Raw genomic sequence first — 20,290 nt, forward strand, 5'->3', positions numbered from 1 at the left:
CTTCTAAATCTAAGTTGGCACTGCATAACGACTATTGGTTTAGGGTGAAAATTTAAAATTCTGTGTATATTCAGTAATAGGAGGTTGAGGAAGATTGATAGGGAAGGACTTGCAGGGAGTCACTGCTGTAATAGGTGATTCTATGGCAATTGATTCTGCAGAGGCTCTAAGGAGAAAATCTGTGCCAACCCTTGGGTTTTGCATCTCTAAAAGATTAAGTGAAATTCTGTGTTTGGGTGATGGAAAATATAAGAACACTTTCTGTAGTTTTTAAACTCAAATATCACAATGTGAAGAACTTCAAGGAAAAAGCAGCCTACCCCCAACAAGCAGACTAAACAAGACCTCATTTTGTTTAATGTGATTGCTCAATAAATACCATTTGTTTATAGTAACATTTTGATAATAATTGAATTTTGTTTTGTTACTGTGTAACACTCTCCTGCTTAGACAGGGCTTCATAGATGATTTTTATGATGGTTTATTCTGTCTAAGGAGTGTTAATGGCAGTTGAGGACAGCACATAAAGAAGAAAGAATTGTCCTTTTCAAGCTTTGAGTTCCTGGGTTTTACTTGTTCTGTTCCCTGCAATGTTTTGTCACAGGATTCATATATTATTTCTTTACATACACTTATGTGATTTTTTTTGTATATCTTTTGAGAGATCGTTTAAATGGAATATTTTTTGTCTCAAGTAAAAGTCTTCTGTTTTGTACATTTAGAATATATATTCAGTCTTCATACCTTCAAAGTTTTAATTATGCATTTGATGGCTTTCTTTGGTAGGGCTACAATAGAGGAGACATATTCAAGGTCGATGACAAAACTAGCCAAATCAGCAAGCAATTACACACAACTTGGGTAAGTAAGTGTACATAAGAAAGAAATAAGTGACTGCATGTATGGTAAGAATCAAGTTTGATTCTGAATATTTTATTGATGATGTTGAAAATTAGTATAACTTTTCCACCTTTAAAAATGTTTGTTAGGTCTTTCGTAACCATGCAAAAATTCATACAGCTATGACAAAGAGAAAGACAGTGCAGTTCTTTGAAACTGAATGAAAAGACCAAAGCCCAAACACAGATAAACTTTCTTTTCCTCTGTGTTTAAAGCTGAGTTATTTTCAGACATGGTGATTTCCATTATTTCCTCTAGAGCCTATGGAAAGTATTTTAAAGAGAGAACATACACCTGCAAATATGGCATTGCATTTATTTATTTATTTCTATTATTTCTGGTTTTTTGAGTGTTATTTGTTCTCAAAGATGTTCAGCATGAGACTTTTCCATAGATGTATTCCGTAGTTCAATAGAAATTTTGTACACAGGGTATGTTTTTAAAAGCTAGAATGATTAATAGATGTTTTTCTTCAGAAAGATTAGGCCAATGAAAACTCAGGCCTCTGAGAAAAAATAGTTATTTTTTTATTTATAGTAATGTAATCTAGAAATTAGGGAAGCTTTCATCAGCAGATAATTTGATAATAGTTTTGCTGCTATTTAAACTAACAAGCAGATACAGAAACTTTGAACATAAGAACTTTAAAGCCTATGGTTAGTATTGGTTTTTAGCAGTGTTAACCAGAATAACAAGGCAGAAGTATGTCTTTGGAATAGCTGGAGAAAGTCCATTCAGCACAGAAATCTGAATTTGAGAAATGATCCCACCTCTTTGTTCATCTTTGTTAATCAGTAGATCCCTTTCAGTGGCAGATCTTCACCATTATTTTTTCCTCCATCTTGTGGCTGCAGTGATGTAAGACAACTAGAAATGTAACTAACCAAGAAATTCCTGATTTGTTCACATTGTTTAAGTATATACATAGTAGTACTACATGTTAAATTATTTTAAGCTGTTCTTGCACCATCTTGACACTTGGCATTATTGTGTGCTTATCATAGTATTAAATGAAATTTGCTGTGTTTTACTTATTAGAATCAATACAAGTAAAAGATAAAACATGGAAAAATAGTAGATAGGATGCCACGTACATAGGGAGCATATTTAATATAAATTTATGGCAGTTGTTGGGTCTTCTATTGGTTTCAATTTTTGGAGGAGAAGTGAACTGTAAACTTACTGATTATTCTTTAGCACTACTAAAAAAATTGCTAACTGAAAGAAAAATAAGCAGATTATCATTATTTTCCTCAATCCAGGACATTTGCGCCAGTTTGGGATGTTTTCAAAACTTCAACAGAAAAGCTAGCAAGTTGTCACTTGGATCTTGTGCGGAGATTACAAGAGCTAATAAAAGAAGTTCACAAGTATGGAGATGAACAGATCAAAGCATATAAGAAGGTTATTAATTCTTTTTCTTATGTATGTCCAATGACTTGTTAACACTAAAATTATAATGGTTTGGTTTTGACAACCATGTGATATTTGGCAGACTAAAGAAGATGTTTCAGGAACTTTGGAAGCAGTGCAAAATATTCAAAGTATCACTCAGGCCTTGCAGAAATCAAAAGAGAACTACAATGCAAAGTGTGTGGAACAAGAACGCTTGAAAAAGGAAGGAGCAACACAGAGAGAAATTGAAAAGGTAGTTCTGTCATATCTTACTTAAATTGTGTTATTATTTGTCTTACATATTCACCCTGTGTTAGTAAGTGAAATGTTCAGAAAGGCTTAAACAGTTAAAAGTTGTGACTGTTTTGCAGTATGCATGGTATCGTGAATACCTAGATATGTTTTATTTACACTTACTTCCTTGTTTGTTCTCACTGTACTGCAGTTCTTATTCTTCACCTAGTAAATACTTGCATCAAGTGATAGTTTTGTGTAGTGGCTTTAACAGAAATTGTGCTCAATTGTTTTAGTGTCTCTTACATTTTTGAATATATTTCCTTATGTGAATACTCAGTGCCATTGTTACTGAACTCAGGAGTAACTGCGTTATCCCTGCAATGAAATCGAGGAGCTGAGTACATGAGTGTTTGAAGTCTGTTCAATAAAGAAAAAAAATATGATCGGCACTTTCAGTGCTGTTTTAAAAGGTTCCAATCTCATGGACCAGAGACTCAAGTACACTTGAGGTGTACTCAGTTCTGTCCTTGGGTTATGGTGGAGGCATTCATCCATTCACAGAATCACTCAGTGTCTGGGGTTGACAGGGACCTCTGAAGGTTATCCTGTCTATTCCACAAGCTCAGGCAGGGCCATCTCAAGCTGGTTACTCAAGACCTTGTCTAGACAGCTTTTTAGTATCTTCAAGGATGGAGATTCCACAGTCTGTCTGGACAGCCTGTGCCAGGGCTCACTCACTTCGCAGGAGAAAGGTGTTTCCTGATGTTCAGAGGGAGGGAACCTTTTGTGTTTTCTGTTATTGCCCATTGTCTCTTGTACCAGCACTGGGCACCACTGAAAAGAGCCTGACTTTGTCTTCTGTGTACTTTCCCTTCAGGTATTTATATCTATTGGTAAGATTCTCCCTGCCTCAGGCTGAACAGTTCCAGCCATCTCAGTTTTATCTTACTGGAGAGATGCTTCAGTCCCTTAGTCATCTTCATGCCCCTTACTGGACTCTCTCCAGTATGTCCATGTCTCACTTGTAATGAAAAATCCAGAACTAGACACCACTCCAGGTGGGGCCTCACCAGTGCTGAGTAGAGGGAAATGATCCCCTTCCATGACCTGCTGGGGAAAAAGTATATTTTTCCTGTTTTCAGGAATCTTAACTAGTAGAGCAAAGAGGTCACCTTTATTTGTCTCTAATTATAACTTCTCTTATTAAATCTTGATCCCTCTGGCTATTTCCATTTCAGTTAACTGGTCTGTGTAGGACTTTGTTTTTGTTAGAATGATCTTTTTGCTTTCAGACTTGCTATCTTGATGGAGAAGATAGCATTGTCTTTTCGCTCATGACAAAAGTGATTCTGTTGAGTATGTTTCAATTATGTTATGTTGGTTTAAAACTAGCTCTTTCCCTCCCACCTTCTGTCTCAAATGACAGTTCATGCTGGATTCTAGACATTAATCAGATGTGTGTTGGCAGATACTTTCCTGGCAGTGTATTCAAAGTATAATTTTTCTGAATTCTTGTAAGTAGAGTTTCAGTAGGAAAAGTTGACTTGAGGGAAGGCTTTCTAAGATGTAGCATTATCCTTGTTCATTTGGAAACAAGAAAATGTTCAGCATGATAAATGTCTACATGAGAAGGGGAAAAGAGGAAGCACTATAGGAGGAGGGTAATTTTTTTACCATTCTATGCATCTTCCTTAGACACAATTATGTCATAATGAATGTACTGCAAATACTTAAAATATGTTTCCAGTGGGAGCAGGTAACTGACACTGTCACATCTCTTCAGTCATGCCTCTATTCAAATTTATACTTGCAATTTTGTAAACAGAATGACCAAAGATTGTATTAATTAATTTTTCCTTTGGTAGAAAATAGTTGTACTACTTTCAGTGCAGCATTAAAACAATTTACTGGCAAAATCACAGATTAACTGCTGTCTCAGAAAACAAGGGATCTGCACCAGTGTACGAAGAGTTAATCAAAAGCCAAATGTTTGGAAAGATACCTTATTGAGGAATCTAAGGAGGTATTTGAGACCTTGCAAATCTCATTGCAGCTGAAAATTAATACTAAATTCGGTAATAATTTCCTGGTTTTCTCTGACATGTAAACTGTCACTGTCTGTGGGGTCTCCTGAACTTGAGATCACCCACAACAGGACATTTAGGTGATTTAGAGTTCAAGTTTTCCCAGCTCGAGCACCAAAGGAGAGTCAAGAAGCTGTTTTCTGAGGTTTCCAAGGCTGTTTATTCTTTCTTATCTATGAAATTCTTTCTCTAACTAACAAGAGGTCTGTGTAGCATGTTGATCCAAGGCACACTCTGCCCTTGGGCAGGACTTATCTTTTTATACTATAAATTACGTACCTAATATTTACAATTACTTTCCAGTACATGACACCTTTTTTACACTGTCCAACTTTGTCCCAAACCAATCCAGTGATGCCAGCCTGACTCAGAAGATGGATGACATGAAGAAGAAATGGCATACCATGCCCAAAATCCTCCATCTTAGCTTTAAACCCCCTACTATAAACATTTCTAAAAACTCACTTTTCTACCTTCTAACAATCTAATTTATACTCTACTTAATTTTTGTGACTTGTAATTCTTCCTGCAATGGTGGTAGTTTTTTCCAGGGACTAAAATACACTCCCCAGGGGTCTTGGGCACTATACCAAGCCCTCTAAGCCCCCTGCCTGGAGGGTCTCGAGGCATCCAGGGAAGCCAAGGGAACTCCCTGGACTCCCACAGTAAACTTCTCTATTTATAGTGACTTAACAAAAAATAGTTGACTGACCATTATTCTTTCACATACTCTAAATCTGGTCACATATTGTAAATATGGTAAATACAATTCTAGCAATTGCTGAGAATAGTCACATCCTATTTTCAGAAGAGATTACTAGTTAATCATGCAGTGTCAATGTGTTTTATAATTTTTTCTGTCCTGCTGAGTACTTAGTTTGGTAATTGCTCTTCAATATGTAATACTGGCATTCTGCTCATCATTAAACATCATGGAAGATGGAGAATGTTTTTGTTTTGTCAAACTCCCTTGAACATGGGGTTCAATTAAAAATGCTTTGCCAAAAAAACCCCATTTTTACATCTTTTGGTTTGACATTTCCTTCCTTTTCTGGGATTAAATTTGGGATCAACTTCAAAGTAGTCTTAATTTTAAAAGCAAGATTTCATGGAGCATGTTGTATTTTCAGCATAGTAAATGGCAGCTGAGAAACTTGATAGGACTGTGTGCTTCTCAGTGATTCTCCTGTGTAAATGTGTAAGAGTGAGAATAATGAAGTAAAATTCAGGACAATAAGCTGATAGGTTTGATACAACTTTTCTGAATAATCCATATTCTTCTTACATTAAGTATTGCCATGTTCTGTTATGCTGAGTTTAGAGGACTGTGACTAAGATCGGCTTGGGGTTTCTTTGTAACTGGACAAGCAACTAGTTCTTGGTTCCTATTCCTTTGAAGTGCGGATGGTATACTGTTACTTATGATTATCTGTTATTTTTCTTTTGGAAATTGCAGAATATCTCTCTCACCAGGGGGCATCTTTCTATTAAGTCATTTGAAATTAATGAATTCATTTGAACAAATAGAAAATATATAATCTTCTTTACTGATGTCATTAACAATTCAGGAATACTTTTGTGTTACAAGTCATGGGAAATTTCTGAGAGATAGTAAGCATGTTGAATAAAGAAGCCACAAAAGAAAATAGTGTTCAAGATGATTTTCATTGGCATTTAACTTGGAAATAGATTATCAAAGGTTTGAATGACTTAATCTTATGCATCATGCTATAAACTTTGAAAATAACTTTTTCTCTACTACAGTCACTTCATTCAGTTTTGTTTTTTCAATTTTTTTGCCATGTAGTACTGAGATTTTCCTGTGTTTTGTTTTATGTTTTACTTAACTTTCAGAAAGATTTTGGTTTATTAGCAACATATAATGAGAAGTGTAAATCTTCAAAGGGCTGTTAGTAACACTGACCTGCCTAAATCTGACCTTCACTATGTCCTGCACTAGCTTCACTTTGAAATATCAACTAATCCATTGATGTAACTCCCATACTATTGAGTTTCTTTCTTCAGTTCTAAGACAACTTCACTGTCGTGGGTTTTTTACCACTGGTTCTTTCATAATTGCACTTATAACTGCTCTTTATTCTAATTGTTCTTTTTTACTTTTTTGCTGTTGCAAATATGAATTTGTTGCTCATATTTGACAGAAGCTAATGAGTTATCTTCAGCAATAAAAATCTGATTTCAAAATAAGTTTTATTATAAATATTTTAATAAAATTTTCATTGCTTATAAGAGAAAAGGATTTGAGTAAATTTGTTACACTTACATGTGGTTTATGTATAGTAAAATCTAATTGCTCTTATCTCAGATATTTGGTGTTGATATTTTATTATGGTATACCCTTTTGGTATACCCTTGGATAATTTTAAGAGTTCATCTTAGGTTTTCGTTAGTGGTTACTTTAAAAACCTGTATATGTGACATTTGACACATTTTTGTATTGATCTGTAGGCAGCAGTTAAATCTAAAAAAGCAACAGATACCTATAAACTGTATGTGGAGAAGTATGCTGCATTTAAATCTGATTTTGAACTGAAAATGACGGAAACAGCACAGGTATGTGTTGCATTAAATGAGTTAGTTTTGAAGTCGATTAATGTATTCTGTTTAATTTCTGGAGCCTTCTGAAATTAAATATTTCAATAAACTAGTCCCTTTGGAAATTGATTTGTTTAAAAGGTAAACATTGACTATGTATATTGTGATAGCACTGTCCCTGAATGACACAGTGGTGTACTGACACTCTGGAAGACATTTTGAAGCAATTTTTTGAAGAAAGTTAAATGAACTTCTGGAAATACTGTATGAGCATTGTGTTTATGTGAAAAATCCTCTGAATTGCTGGGCATCTTGAACTCATTCATAGGAATTTAATATTGGGTTCCATTGTGGTTTTTCATTATTATTCCATGAAAACTTTTAACTTGAGTTGCTGGATGTTAAAGTGCCTACCCAGGCTTTACCTGAAGCTATGAAAAGCCTTTACAGCTATTTTAAGTTTCCAGGGTTTTTTAAAAGACTGTATTCTGGAAGATTTCAGGTTCTCTGTATCAATGCATATGCCATTTCTTGATACATTTGAAACCACGTTTGGCTAATGTGGTTAGCCTTAGATCCTGAACTGTAGCTATCCTTTTATTTAAAATTTAAATTTTCACTTAATATTATGATGCACACTTGTAAACTTTCCACATCTGTCCACATTGGAAATGAAAATTGTCATTCTGACAGTTAAAGATGTATGTGTGGAATTTATTTTAAATATAATGGTGTAGCTGCATCCACAGTTTGGTTGCACATTGGCTGCTTTAAACGTGATGTGATAGGAAAAATAACATCCATGACTATATGGAAGCCCACTTTTATGTGAAGCACACCCTGTGTTATCTTAATTCAGCATATATTTCACTTGAAATTAGACTGATCAGTTCTGAAAATTAAACCGGAGAGGGTGTGAGCATATTCATGTCTTATGGTGCAAAATCAGTTGGTTTAGCTCAAATCTGTTTTCAATGTCTGGTAAAAGACATAAAATCATAGGATGGGCTACAGAGGATGACTGCATCTTCTGTAAGATAAGAGGAAGGCTGCTGAAGAAAAAGAAAATAATTTTAATCTCCCTGAGTGATGACTACAGAGGTACATAAGCATGGCAGAAGATTGAGGGTCTAAGAAGCTAGAGACATATGCTTTGTATTTATGGATTTATTTTGTGAATCAGAGTAGCTGGAGGTGAGAGATGGGGATCTTCACATTATCCTGTGCAATTTGGAGACAGAATTAAATGGTGCACCAAAGTTTGGACACACTTGAAAGAGCAGTTACAGAAATAGAAAGAGAACTAGGAAAGAGCAGAAGTAAACAAAGATTTCAAGACTGTTATGGCTGACTGTTGGGGAGGGTGAGAACATTTTTAGTTGTGATTTTTGGCCAGGAAGGGGCCATTGAAAACTTTGGAAGTGATTTTAAAATGGCTGTCAGCTGACAGCCTGGATAAAAAGAAACAAACTGTAAAAATTATGTATGATGAGTTTAAAGATCAAACAAATCACATTAAAGAAGCAAAGAACATAGATTTAACTAGAGAGTGTGTATGTTTACAAGAGTGTTCTAAAAAGGAAGTGTAAAACAGATCCAGAAATAAGATATCTTGGTTTAGATGAAAAAAACAAGACTTTTCAGTAATGGGGAAAAAAGAAAATTTGAACACCTTCTAAACTTATATTCTTTTGCTAGAAATAGAACAGATTTTTTTTGAAGGGTTAGATCAAAGTTCAAAAAATAAGTAAAAATAGTTCAGTAATGATTTTGAAAGGATAGCTTGCTTTCTAAAGTGCATTATTTCATAAATCTCTGAATTCTGCACCTTAATTTCTTAAATGTAATCATTATGTTTAAGATACGGAGAAAAAAGGGGTTGTATTTTTTTTCCTTTTAGTGTATTTAATTACTGAAATTTAGGATTTAGTGTTTCAGGAAATATTTTCATTATGATTAATTACTCATATTTGTTTGCAGAAATTTCAAGACATAGAAGAAATGCACCTGCTTCGTATGAAAGAGATTATACAGTCATTATCAAATACCATAAAAGAAATTCATTTACAAATAGGAGAGGTATTTTTATATTATATTTGGATCATGCTTTATGTTTTTTCCTTAACTATTAAATTTAATACTTTTAACTTTGTGAAATTCAACATAAGCTCAAATTTCCATGGCTTCCTGTTGCATTTTTAAGTTTAGTCTCACAAAATTTGCAAAATAAGACTGGATACATTTTGTCTTCATAGAAAACAAGTATTAGGACAATTTGAAGAACTTTTAGTGTATTTCTAAATTCTGCTTCCTAAATCTTAACTTAGTACTCATTTCACATAGAGTTTGGATACTACTTTTTAAATTAGAACTAGAAATTATATCACTCTGAGAAATTTCCATAGATTTTATACTCTTGGATTTTATGAGCAAAAGATATTTAGTAACAGAAGCTTTTATAATATCTTTTGTTTAGATGGAAGTTGGTTTAATTAATAATCTTTATAAGTAGTGCTTCTTTTATTTTCGAAGTCACTTTATTTGCTTTCACTTCAGTATTGAGGTTTTCTGCTAGTAAGTGATCATCACAAGAGTCATGCTGTTCATTTCTAAAGTATATGCACATCCTGCGTTGTTGGAAAAACCTTTTAACAGCATGTTGTTGGACCAAAACAACATGTTGTTAGGTCAAAACAAATACAACAGTAATGGTTTTTACTCAAGCTGGTGGGTGTTGTGATAATACAGTAGTAACAGTTCACACCCTAAACTGGTGCTGGCTGAGAAAACTGCTTGTCTTCCTGCATTATAGTGGGATATATTGCCAATAAATTCAGAAAACTATATATACACAAGTTGTTTAACATGGAAGAAATAGAAGTAAAACCTAAACCTGTCATTTCATTTTTTGTTGGTAGTGTACCCACACTTGCCAATACTACAGCAAAGAGAACAGTTTCCTAGATAAATTAGCTGTTAATTTCTCTAAGTCCTGTAATGTATTTTAGAGGGAAGGTTTTTGAACCTTAGCTATAGCAAAAGCTACTTTTTAAAGTCAATCACTTTTTTTTTTAAGGTGCATGAAGAGTTTATTAATAACATGACAAATACTACAGTTGAGAGTTTAATACAGAAATTTGCTGAGTCAAAAGGAACTGGCAAGGAAAGACCTGGTAAGAGATTAAAACTAATATAATAGGAAATGTTAGCATTAAAACTGGAAATTTTCATTCCTAATGAAAGGTCAAACCCATATTTGTATGTATTTTTAACATATGTTCAAGTTTTTAGTATTCATTAATTTTGATATTAAATGGTTCATAGACATTGGTAATGCAGAATTCATTATGTGCATGTAGTATTGGTGTTTATAAAGCTTGGAAGTTTATAGGTCTGTAGTCCTAAACTATGCTCTTTCCTGGAACATAAGGGAAAATGGTCAAGAAGCTGTAGTTCCTTGTACAAAGTACGTGTTTTCTGCTATGTGTTTCTTGTATAAATTGTATTTCAGAATTTTATACTATATAAACATATTCAGAACAGATGTCTATAAAGCTGCTTATTGAACTATTGGAACAGTTGCATCAGTTTGTTCAACTTACCAAATTATCACTTTAGTAGATACACAATAGCTATTTTTTAAATAAAATGCATTTTAATGTACAATAATAGGTATTGCTTCTTTAGTAAGAAGCAAATTGAATACTACTTTCTGAAGGTACTGCTGGTTGGGTGTGGTAAGGCATTCCTGGAATGGCATAAAAAGGCATTCTCACAGTACTGCCTATATAGTGTCACTTTAATATTGGCATGAATATGCAGTCACTAGAGGTGTAAATACAGTAACTAGTAGTACTGTTTCCTTCAGCCCTGGGAGTCCTCACTAGCATCTCTGTTTTCTAGTACACACACACAAAGATTTTTTTTTTCCCAGAGCAAGAATATATACACCAGGGTAGATAATGAAAATTTATAATACACTGTTAAACATGATCTTGCAATGTGTCCGTGAGGTGTTTTTAACATAACATTGTTTCATATTCTTTCTGTGATCCTCTAATGCTGATATCCAAGTGAGCTGAGGTAAGATTACATATGGAACGATTTTTGAAAGTTTCCTGTGTATTTAATAATTTTTCAGTAAAGATCAAAAAAGAAAATATGTGGGTATCAAATTCAGTTGGTGTGAAACAGGCCAAAGACATGTGACAATTTGGTGTTTAAACCTCTTTGTTTAGCTGTTGCCAAGATGTCATGGCTAGGGATCTTCATCTTGCATTTAATGTTCTGACTAGCTGGGTTACAAAGACCCTTCCTAATTTGCCCTAGAACATTGTGCACTTCAAGTCATCCATGCTATTAGTGTGTGTTTTGCCAGATAACACCGTAATTTAAAAAGAAGTAATACTTCACTTTTTAATTTAATGGAGAAATTATACATATTTTACACTTAATTGCTGCTTTACAGTTCTTCAAATCCCATCCATGCTCTCTGGGACTAAATAAAACTGTATTCAAATGTATTCTAAGAAAGTTAAGCAAAATATTTTAAGGAACAATAGCACATTTAGTGTGTAAATGTATGTACCTTGAATTTTCTTTTAAGTATTATTGTATTGATATCAACTTTGTCAACCAGTCATAGTGCAGGGAGAAAGCATAGTCAAATTAAGCAGCAGAAGAATACAAATTCACAAGAAGTTTTGAAATGTTAAAGATTAGAAACACAGACTGCTAATTAAGTTAGTTATGCTTACTGCTTCTAATATATTTGTTTTATTAACTTAGAATCATAAAACTTTGACAATTTGAAAGATTTGGAAGGCAAAGTGAAGTATCAGCCTTCTAAGAATGAAAAGGAAACATCTCCTGTTAAGGACTGCTTTTTCTTGATTAAACCCTCACTTTTTTGCATCTGAGAACTGTTGATGGTGAAAAGATACTTTAATTCATGGAGCAAATGTTGAAAGTCTGTGGGATGTATTTATTAATTAGGCTGAAGAAGGAGACAGCTCCACATAAAAATCAAAATATTCAATGTAAAAAAGTGATACTGACTTGGCTTACAAAACAAATGGAGAAAAACTGTCTTCTGGATGTCACTGTTGGTTCTGACCTAAATCTGTTTAAAGACAATACTTTAAAATTCCCCAGTACTATGTAAGCTTCCTTTCATCCATATTATTTGTGGGTTACTCTGGTGAGAGGATGGATAATTTCAAATAAGGTAAACTAAAAAGGCAATGCATAGCAAAGTATTTTATTTTGGTGTATTATAGATATTTATAGTTCTTCACAGCTGAGTTCACTTGCTTTTATTTATATATGTAAAAATAAGAATGAATCTGAAATTAAGTACTGATGAGGGCTGTTTTATTATGGAGAACTACAAACCATTTACAGTGAAGTTTATTGCGTATCTGAAATGTATCTCTACAGTGATGTCCACTTTACCAGAATATATGGGCTCCCTCTGGTGGCTTATTTCTGCCACCTGGAGTCGCAGTGTACAGGGGCATTTAGAATTCAAGTTTTCTTGAGCAAGTAACAGGTTTTCTTTCAAACAGTAATGCTTTATGAGAGTTTTTTAATTCACCTGGGAACTTCTTTACAATGACTCTTTTTGCACTTAAATGACTTACCTAGTCAGCTTAATAACTTGTGTCTCACTGAATTTGTTTTAACTTTTTCTTTATTAAATCAGTTTAGAATTTAGAGGTTTTAATAACACAATAGTTGAAGATGTAGTAATTTTTGTTTTCTGACTTCCATTCAATATAAAAAAAAAAAAAAACAAAAGACCAACCACTTAAATCCAGTCACAAGTCTTTAATTTTAACTAAAAGAAAGTCACTTGGAGTAAACACTTAAAAACAAAGGTGGCTGGACCAGTAAAGCTTCAGATCAGAATTTAATGTGTTCCCTGAACTGCCTCTAACACCTGCAGGAACCAGGATGAGGTCAAGGAATAGTGATCCTCATGTGGTTCAACATGACCAAGTGCAAGGTGCTGCACCTGGGTCAGAGAAACCCTGGTACCAACACAGGCTGGGGATGGACAGATCAGAGCAGCCCTGCCCAGAAGGACTTGGGGGTGCTGGTGGGTGAGAGGCTGGACATGACCCAGCCATGGGCACTCCCAGCCCAGAGAGCCAAAGGTGTGCTGGGCTGCATCCAGAGCAGTGTGGGCAGCAGGGCAGGGAGGGGATTCTGCCCCTCTGCTCTGCTCTGCTCTGGTGAGACCCCACCTGCAGTGCTGCATCCAGCCCTGTGATAGCCAGCATGGGAAAGACATGGATCTGTTGGGGTGGTCCTGAGGAGAGACACCGAGTTTATTAAAACACCTCTCCTATGAGATCAGGATGAGAGAATTGAGGCTGTACAGCCTGGAGAACAGTGTGCTCCAGGAAGACCTGATTGTGGCCATCCAGTACTTAAAACAGCCATATAAGAAAGATAGGGACAAGAAAATAGTGCCTGTAGTGATATGGCAAGAAGTAATATTTTTAAACTAAAAGAGAGTAAATTCACACTAGATATTAGTGAGGCATTTTTTATGATGAGGGTAGTGAAACACTGGAACAGGCTACCCAAAGAAAGGGTATTTTTCCCATCCATGGAACCATTCAATGGTTGTGTTTGACAGGACTGTGAGCAACCTGATGTTGCCAAAGATGTCTCTGCTCACCACAGGGCGATTGGACTAGATGAGCTTTAAAGGCCCCTTCCAACCCAAACAATTCTAGGATTCTGTAATATGTTCCTGATAGGTTTAATAGCAGATTTGATACCATCAATTGGAAGATGCTTTAGTCTCTCATATGGTCTTGCAATGTTCATCAAAACTTGCCCACTTCTGACTGATTGGTTTCCTGTTTGTTATAGTCTGTTGCTTCATATTCCTTGGAAAATTTATTTAGTTTATGGCAGAAAATATCTGCTTTTCTTCCAAAGTATATTTAAATCAGTAATGGAAGTGCTGTCAGAGCAGTCTTATTCCAGATTAATGACATATCGATGACATCTAGCTATAGATACTTAATCTTCTCCTATTCTATTAAAAAAAAATGATTTGTTCTAGTGTGTGATGTTGTTGCACAAGACCCAAGTTTAAGTTTAAGTTCATGTTCTTTTTAGATTTTATATCTGAAATTATCAGGTTAGTATCAAATATCTTTTAAGAAGTTAGTGAATGCCTAGGTATCTGCAGTTGATAATGACTAATTTTTAATTTAAGTTACTGATTACCATGTCCTCTTCTCATATACAGGAAACTAAATGTATCTGTTTGTTCCTGTATTAGTTTTTGCCCACTACACGGTCCACCCAGTAGGCTCCATCCAGCCTGGCCTTGAACACTTTTAGAGATGGGACATCCACAGCCTCTCTGGGCAACTCATTCCAGCAGCCTCACAGTAAAGAATTTCAGCAGCCTCAGAGTAAATCTAAACCTGTCCTCCTGCATGTTAAGGTGATTCCCTTCTTCCTATGCCCTTGTGAAAAGGCCCTCTCCAACTTTTCTTGTAGGCCCACTGTAAGTAGTGGAAGGTAAGTTCTCCCTGGAACCTGCTCTTCTTCAGGCTGATCAGCCCCAACTCTCTCAGCTCTTCCTTGTAGGACTGATGCTCTAGACCCTCTAATGAATATAGTTACCCTCCTCTGAAGTCAATCCAGCAGGGTAGCATCTTGTGCTGGGGACCCCAGAGCTGGATGTGGTACTACAGGTGGGGTGTCACCTGAGTGGAGCAGACGGACAGCATCCTCTCTTGTCCTGCTGCCCACATTGTTTTGGATGCAGTTCAGGATATAATTGGCTTTCTGGGCTGGGAGTGCCCATGGCTGAGTCACCGTAAGCTGCTTGTCCACGAGCACCACCACATCTTTCTTTCAGAAGGCTGCTCTCAGTCCATTCTCTGCCCAGTCTGTATTTGTGCTTGGAATTGCCCTGACACAGAATCCTGCAATAGGCCTTCTTGAACTTACAGAGGTTTGCATATTCCCATCATCTTGGGCCTGTTCTAGGTCTGTCTGAATGGCATTCTTTCTCTCTAGTGTCTACACCATGCCACACAGCTGGTATCACTGGCAGACTTGCTGAGAGTGCTCCCAGCTGTCCATATCACTGACAGAGATGCTACACAGCACCAGTCTTAATACTGTCTCCTAAGGAGCACCACTTGTCACTGCTTTCCACTTGGACATGAAGCTTTTGATGGCAACTCGTTGAGTGCAGCCGTCCAGCCAATTCTTTATCTGCCAAGTGGTTCACTTGTCATTTATGTGTCTCTCCAGTTTACAGACCAAGATGTCATGCAAAACAGTGTCAAATGCTTTGCAGAATACAGGTAGATGACATTCAGTTGGTCTTCCCTTATATACCAGTAATATAATCCAATTGTAGAAGGCCTTTGTCTTCATTAATTTGTTGTGGTATCGTGGTTAGTGGTTGTTGGTAGTTTGTTCCTCTATTTCCCCCCTTTTTTCTTAAAAATATTAAAGATGAAATCAAGAATTCTTTTGTAATGCAGATTTTATAAATAGAAGGATGTATGTTTGCTCCCTAGTTCTCCAATAAAACAATGGTGTGCAGATGGCAATTACTACATACGCTGTGCCGTTATTTAGTTTGAGAGAGGCATTGGGTCATTTTCAGCTGTAGTAATTCTTTTTTTAAAGTACTGGTTTTGTGCTAGCTTGATCTGTGTTTCACAATCTGTGAGCGCATTAAAATACTTGTCTCCATTATCCATTCAAGAAATGTGAACTTTCTACAGGGCCTTAAAGAGGTTTGCATTTTAAAAAATATTGAAAATTGATGCCTGCAATTCATCTACTCTTTGCATTAAATGAGAACAGTACTTTACAATATTTATTATCAACAGTTGCTGTTGGTCAGCCATCACTGACTCTTGCACTTACAGTAAAGTTTTGACTTTTGTTTCTCTTGTCATTTTAGATATTATATATGCATGTATACTATAATATAGTGTGCATATTTTTATTAAAATGGTGCTTACACAGATGACAAGATCCAGAAAAAACAGATGTAGTATTTCTATTCTGTTTCTTCCTTCCACCAAATGCAAAAATTGACGATTTGGTCAGTAGTCAATAATGCTGATTTTAAAAAAAAAGTTCAGCCTGTTGATTTTTGGAGCTGTTAAGGACCTATTTTACTTTATTTTCCCATGCAGAAGAAATACTCTAAAGGCTCATGGTAACTACAGTCATGGAAAAGAGTAAGGTCATGTATGTCAAGTGGAGACATAATTTCTAAATGACAAAAAATCCTAAATTACTTTCTGGAAATGGTATTAAGTAGACTAAGTTGATTCATTTTTCAGTGAGTTAGAACTGCTGTACTGTCAGGATCACTACTTTTTCACAAGATAGCACATACCAGAAAAAAAATTCCTGGCATCTTTCTTAGTATGCTAGTGATCCTTTTCTGTTCTGAGAGAACACACTTGGGAGTTCTGCCTATTAGCAGAGATCATCAAGCATTAAAGCTTCAAGTTTAATGAACAACTAAACCCCAAATTTTACCTAGCCTTTAGTTGAACTGATTTCTGATTCTGAGTAACTCAACTGAGTTATTCATTATTTTATTATAATTATGGCTGTCTGTTGGTAGTGGCATTAGTGCAAAGCTTGGTGTGAATTTATCACATGCTTTTAGGCCTTTTGCAAATGCCTATTGTGGACATTTTAGTCCTAAACGTCAGTGAAAAGTACTGCTTATGTGTTTTTTTTTTTTCCAAAGCAAATGCAAGAGTGTCAAAGTGAGCTGCAGCACAGCCAAAAGGTAGTGCTGATAGTATTAATGCACAGCTGTACTCGTTCCATGTTAGTACTCTATTAAGTTAGTGTGTTGTGTTAAACTGCATGTCTGGTATCAAATGAAGAAATGTACCAAATGAACAAGATTAAGTAGTAGGGGGGAAGAAAGAGGGTTAAGAATAAATGTATTACTCCTAAAAACTTTTAGAAACAAGTTAATCCTTTCCCAGAGTTTGAGAGGCAAAACAAGGGCCACCGAGTATTGAAGTTTGCTTTGTTTAAAGCTTACTAGCATTTTATGTGGTTAAATAACTAGAACTGTGCGAAAGAAAGGCTTTACAGTGCTGGGTGTGGCATTTATTTTTTTCCATGGGTTTGTTTGATAACACAGTCACTTACAGCAAGTATAAAAATACTTTTCTAGGATGCTAAACAAGTTACAAAGTAGATGGAAATAAACACTGAAAATAGTTAGTACTGACTTTTGAAAAGCTCTGCAGGACATCTTTGAGCTTCTTTTCCACAGGGAAGGGTAACAAAGCAAGTATTTATTTTATGTTACTATAAATTATTTTCTTTAAATACTGTAAATACTTTAGTGCTGCTGACGCTTGCGGTTAAATGCACAAATAGCTTGGAGTATCACAATTTCTCAAAGATTGTGCCCACATATAGTTCTACACAGAAGGCCGACAGGAATGAGCTTAGTTTATCAAATCCAACAGTGTCCAAGTGTTTCAGCAAAGTATTCTTAGTAAAGAGAGGCAGATTACTGGTGTATTTCAGAAGTTAATTAAAGAAATGAAGTATTAATATTTTTCAGCATTTTTATGAGAAGCTGGGCTTGAGACAGAAGTCTTTAAGGGTCTTATGCTGTAGAACTGTTTTTGATGAGGAGCTACAAGCTGGAAAGCTGTACCAACAAATATATCTTAATTGCTGTTTTATGTATCTCTTTCATTTTGCCTGTAAAAATTTGGTCCTTTCAACAAACTGCCAAACCTGTGGGCTTCTAGTCTGATCTGCCAGCATAGATTTTTAATATTCACATATATCTAAGTTGTAAACTTGTTTTAGGATGCAATTTACTGATTTTTAATGGTCTGGAGAGTTACAAAGGAGCAGGTTTTATTGAAAAAATACTTAAAGGCAAGTGGAAGAATCATAGCATTGATAAATGTATCTTCGACAACATCAGTAGACATAACAGGGCAAAAGCTAGATTGTGAATGACCTGGAACACTCAGTAAGATAAACTACTGTTACACTCAAATTTTCTTCCTACAGGCAAGCAAATTAATTGCAGCCTGACATTTAAAAGAGTTTTTTGGGACTGTGGGAACAAAGTAATGTCCATTTCAGTAACTTAAATAAAAAGGATATATTAAGTAGATGATAGTCATCAGAAAATGCAGTAGGATGTATGATGGATTCTACTATGACCAGAAAAATTGAATAGGTTCAAAACACCTGGAAATAGAAAAAAAAAACATACTGAGATGTGTTTTATACTGATAAAGTAAAAAAGACCTGTACTTTACTTATATAAAAACATAACTTTATATGTAATTAATATTTAGGAAAGGTTTGCTATTTTGAACTTATTTATTTGGGGTATATTTTTCTTTTAAGGTAGGAAATGTTCTTTGTTTTCTAATGGAAAAAATATCTTTTTGCCTGAAAATTCTGAATACTATAAAATATATTATCCTATTTTGCTGCTTAAAGTCACATTAAACATCTTAACCTGTGATTATTTCATGAGCTTAAGTTCAGAATTTCAGTAAGAAACCATACCTTTCTTTGTTCACAGGGTGAATGATTGACTGCTTAAAAAGATGTGATTCTTTGCAGCTGTCTTTGAAAATATTTACTGGCATATACTGAAAAATGTATTGATTTATGTACAGTGCCTTGTGTTCCAGAATCTTAGCTGAATCTTCTTAAAAGTGAATGTGTCTGTGCATTTCTTTCATCACAGCATACTTGCATGGTCTATCTTCAGCAGGTGCATCATGCACCATGTAAACTGGCATAGCCATTTGTTACAGATACTTACATTTATAGACAAGAATTACGCTGTTGCTTTGTACTTTTTCCATACCCCTCCTTCAGTTTTCTTAAGAATGCTACTTTCTACACAATATGATGGAAGAGGAGAGTGTGGAAATGAGGTTGCTAGAGAAAGAAGAAGCATCCAAATTACTACTCATTTGGAGAATCAGCAGAGAGCCGAGTATGTATTTGTATGTACTGTTTATGTTGGCCTGCCACTTGGCTTTATTACTTAATCACTTAGTGATTACTTAGAACCAGCCATACTCACCAGCCAACTCACATCCTGTTGTTTATGCAGAGAGAAAATATGGAGTGAAGCTGAAGCAAAAGCAGGAGCAGAAAAAGATGCGAAAAGGGGTCATAGCGCTCTGCAGATTGATATATTAGCTGACATTATTTTGCTGCTCACAGACTTCACACTTTCACACATCATAGCTGAAATTTGTTGTTTCTTGTCATACTCGGGTGTTGAAGCCTAGATGGATCTCTACCTTGAATCATTCCCTTTGGTACATGTTTCCTATCTCTTTTGAAAATTTCTGTGTTATCAGAGCAATGAAAAATACTTTGTAGCTTATGTTTGCCACCCTCTTATTTTAGAGAAAAAAATCTGGTCTTTCCTTCTGATGATGAACATCTTAATTGATAATAATTATTTTAAGGCTACTCAGATTATGATCTTTTTCTGCTTTGTTTTTACTCTGTAAGCCACATAGAAATAGTGTCCCCTGAGTATAATGTACTTGCTCTATACATATAGTTTTTATGCAGACTACCAGAAAGCCTGAGATGGATAATATTTCCTTTGATCTGGTGAATGGTGTGCAGGGCTGGAAGCCTAGTAACAGAATCAGGGTTAAAATCAATTGTTTGTTTAGGTGCTCTCTTCATGTGTTAATTTCTTCAACTGAAAAAAATATTTCCACGAAAGTGCTATGTATGTTGCTATGAAAATTGCCATTATTTCTGAAGTCACTTATCATCTCTACCTTTCATTTTTTTTCCTTAATTGAATACTATTGCTGTGCTGTAGTTTGATTTTTTAAACTTTTTCTTTTAAAAAGGAGGATTTGGTAAAGCATTCAACATCTCTAAGAGGCTATGTATCAGCTAGGCTGATACAGTATTCTGACAATGTAACAAAGAGTAGTCAGAAATTCAGGAATGGTGTGGGGGAACTGTATTTATTGAATTGGATTAAAGGATGAGTTTTTACCACTATTATTTCAGTGTTTTCTCTCAGACTTGGCCTGTTAGGCCAGTTTTATTTTTTGTCCCTT

General features: G+C 35.2%; 1 protein-coding gene across 3 annotated transcripts in view; it reads left to right on the plus strand.

The window, feature by feature from the left end:
- FCHO2 (FCH and mu domain containing endocytic adaptor 2) overlaps positions 1 to 20,290 on the plus strand; it is an 82,055-nt gene that overhangs the window by 13,919 nt on the left and 47,846 nt on the right. For 2 of the 3 annotated variants that reach the window (XM_062513590.1, XM_062513591.1), the window contains exons 3-8: positions 787 to 861; positions 2,163 to 2,304; positions 2,396 to 2,548; positions 7,086 to 7,190; positions 9,153 to 9,251; positions 10,249 to 10,345. In XM_062513590.1, coding sequence (XP_062369574.1) covers positions 787 to 861; positions 2,163 to 2,304; positions 2,396 to 2,548; positions 7,086 to 7,190; positions 9,153 to 9,251; positions 10,249 to 10,345 — 671 coding nt within the window. The remainder of the gene's footprint in view (positions 1 to 786; positions 862 to 2,162; positions 2,305 to 2,395; positions 2,549 to 7,085; positions 7,191 to 9,152; positions 9,252 to 10,248; positions 10,346 to 20,290) is intronic. The other variant, XM_062513592.1, reaches the window with a different exon arrangement.

This window comes from Cinclus cinclus, chromosome Z (assembly GCF_963662255.1).
Source record: "Cinclus cinclus chromosome Z, bCinCin1.1, whole genome shotgun sequence".
NCBI lineage: Eukaryota > Metazoa > Chordata > Aves > Passeriformes > Cinclidae > Cinclus > Cinclus cinclus.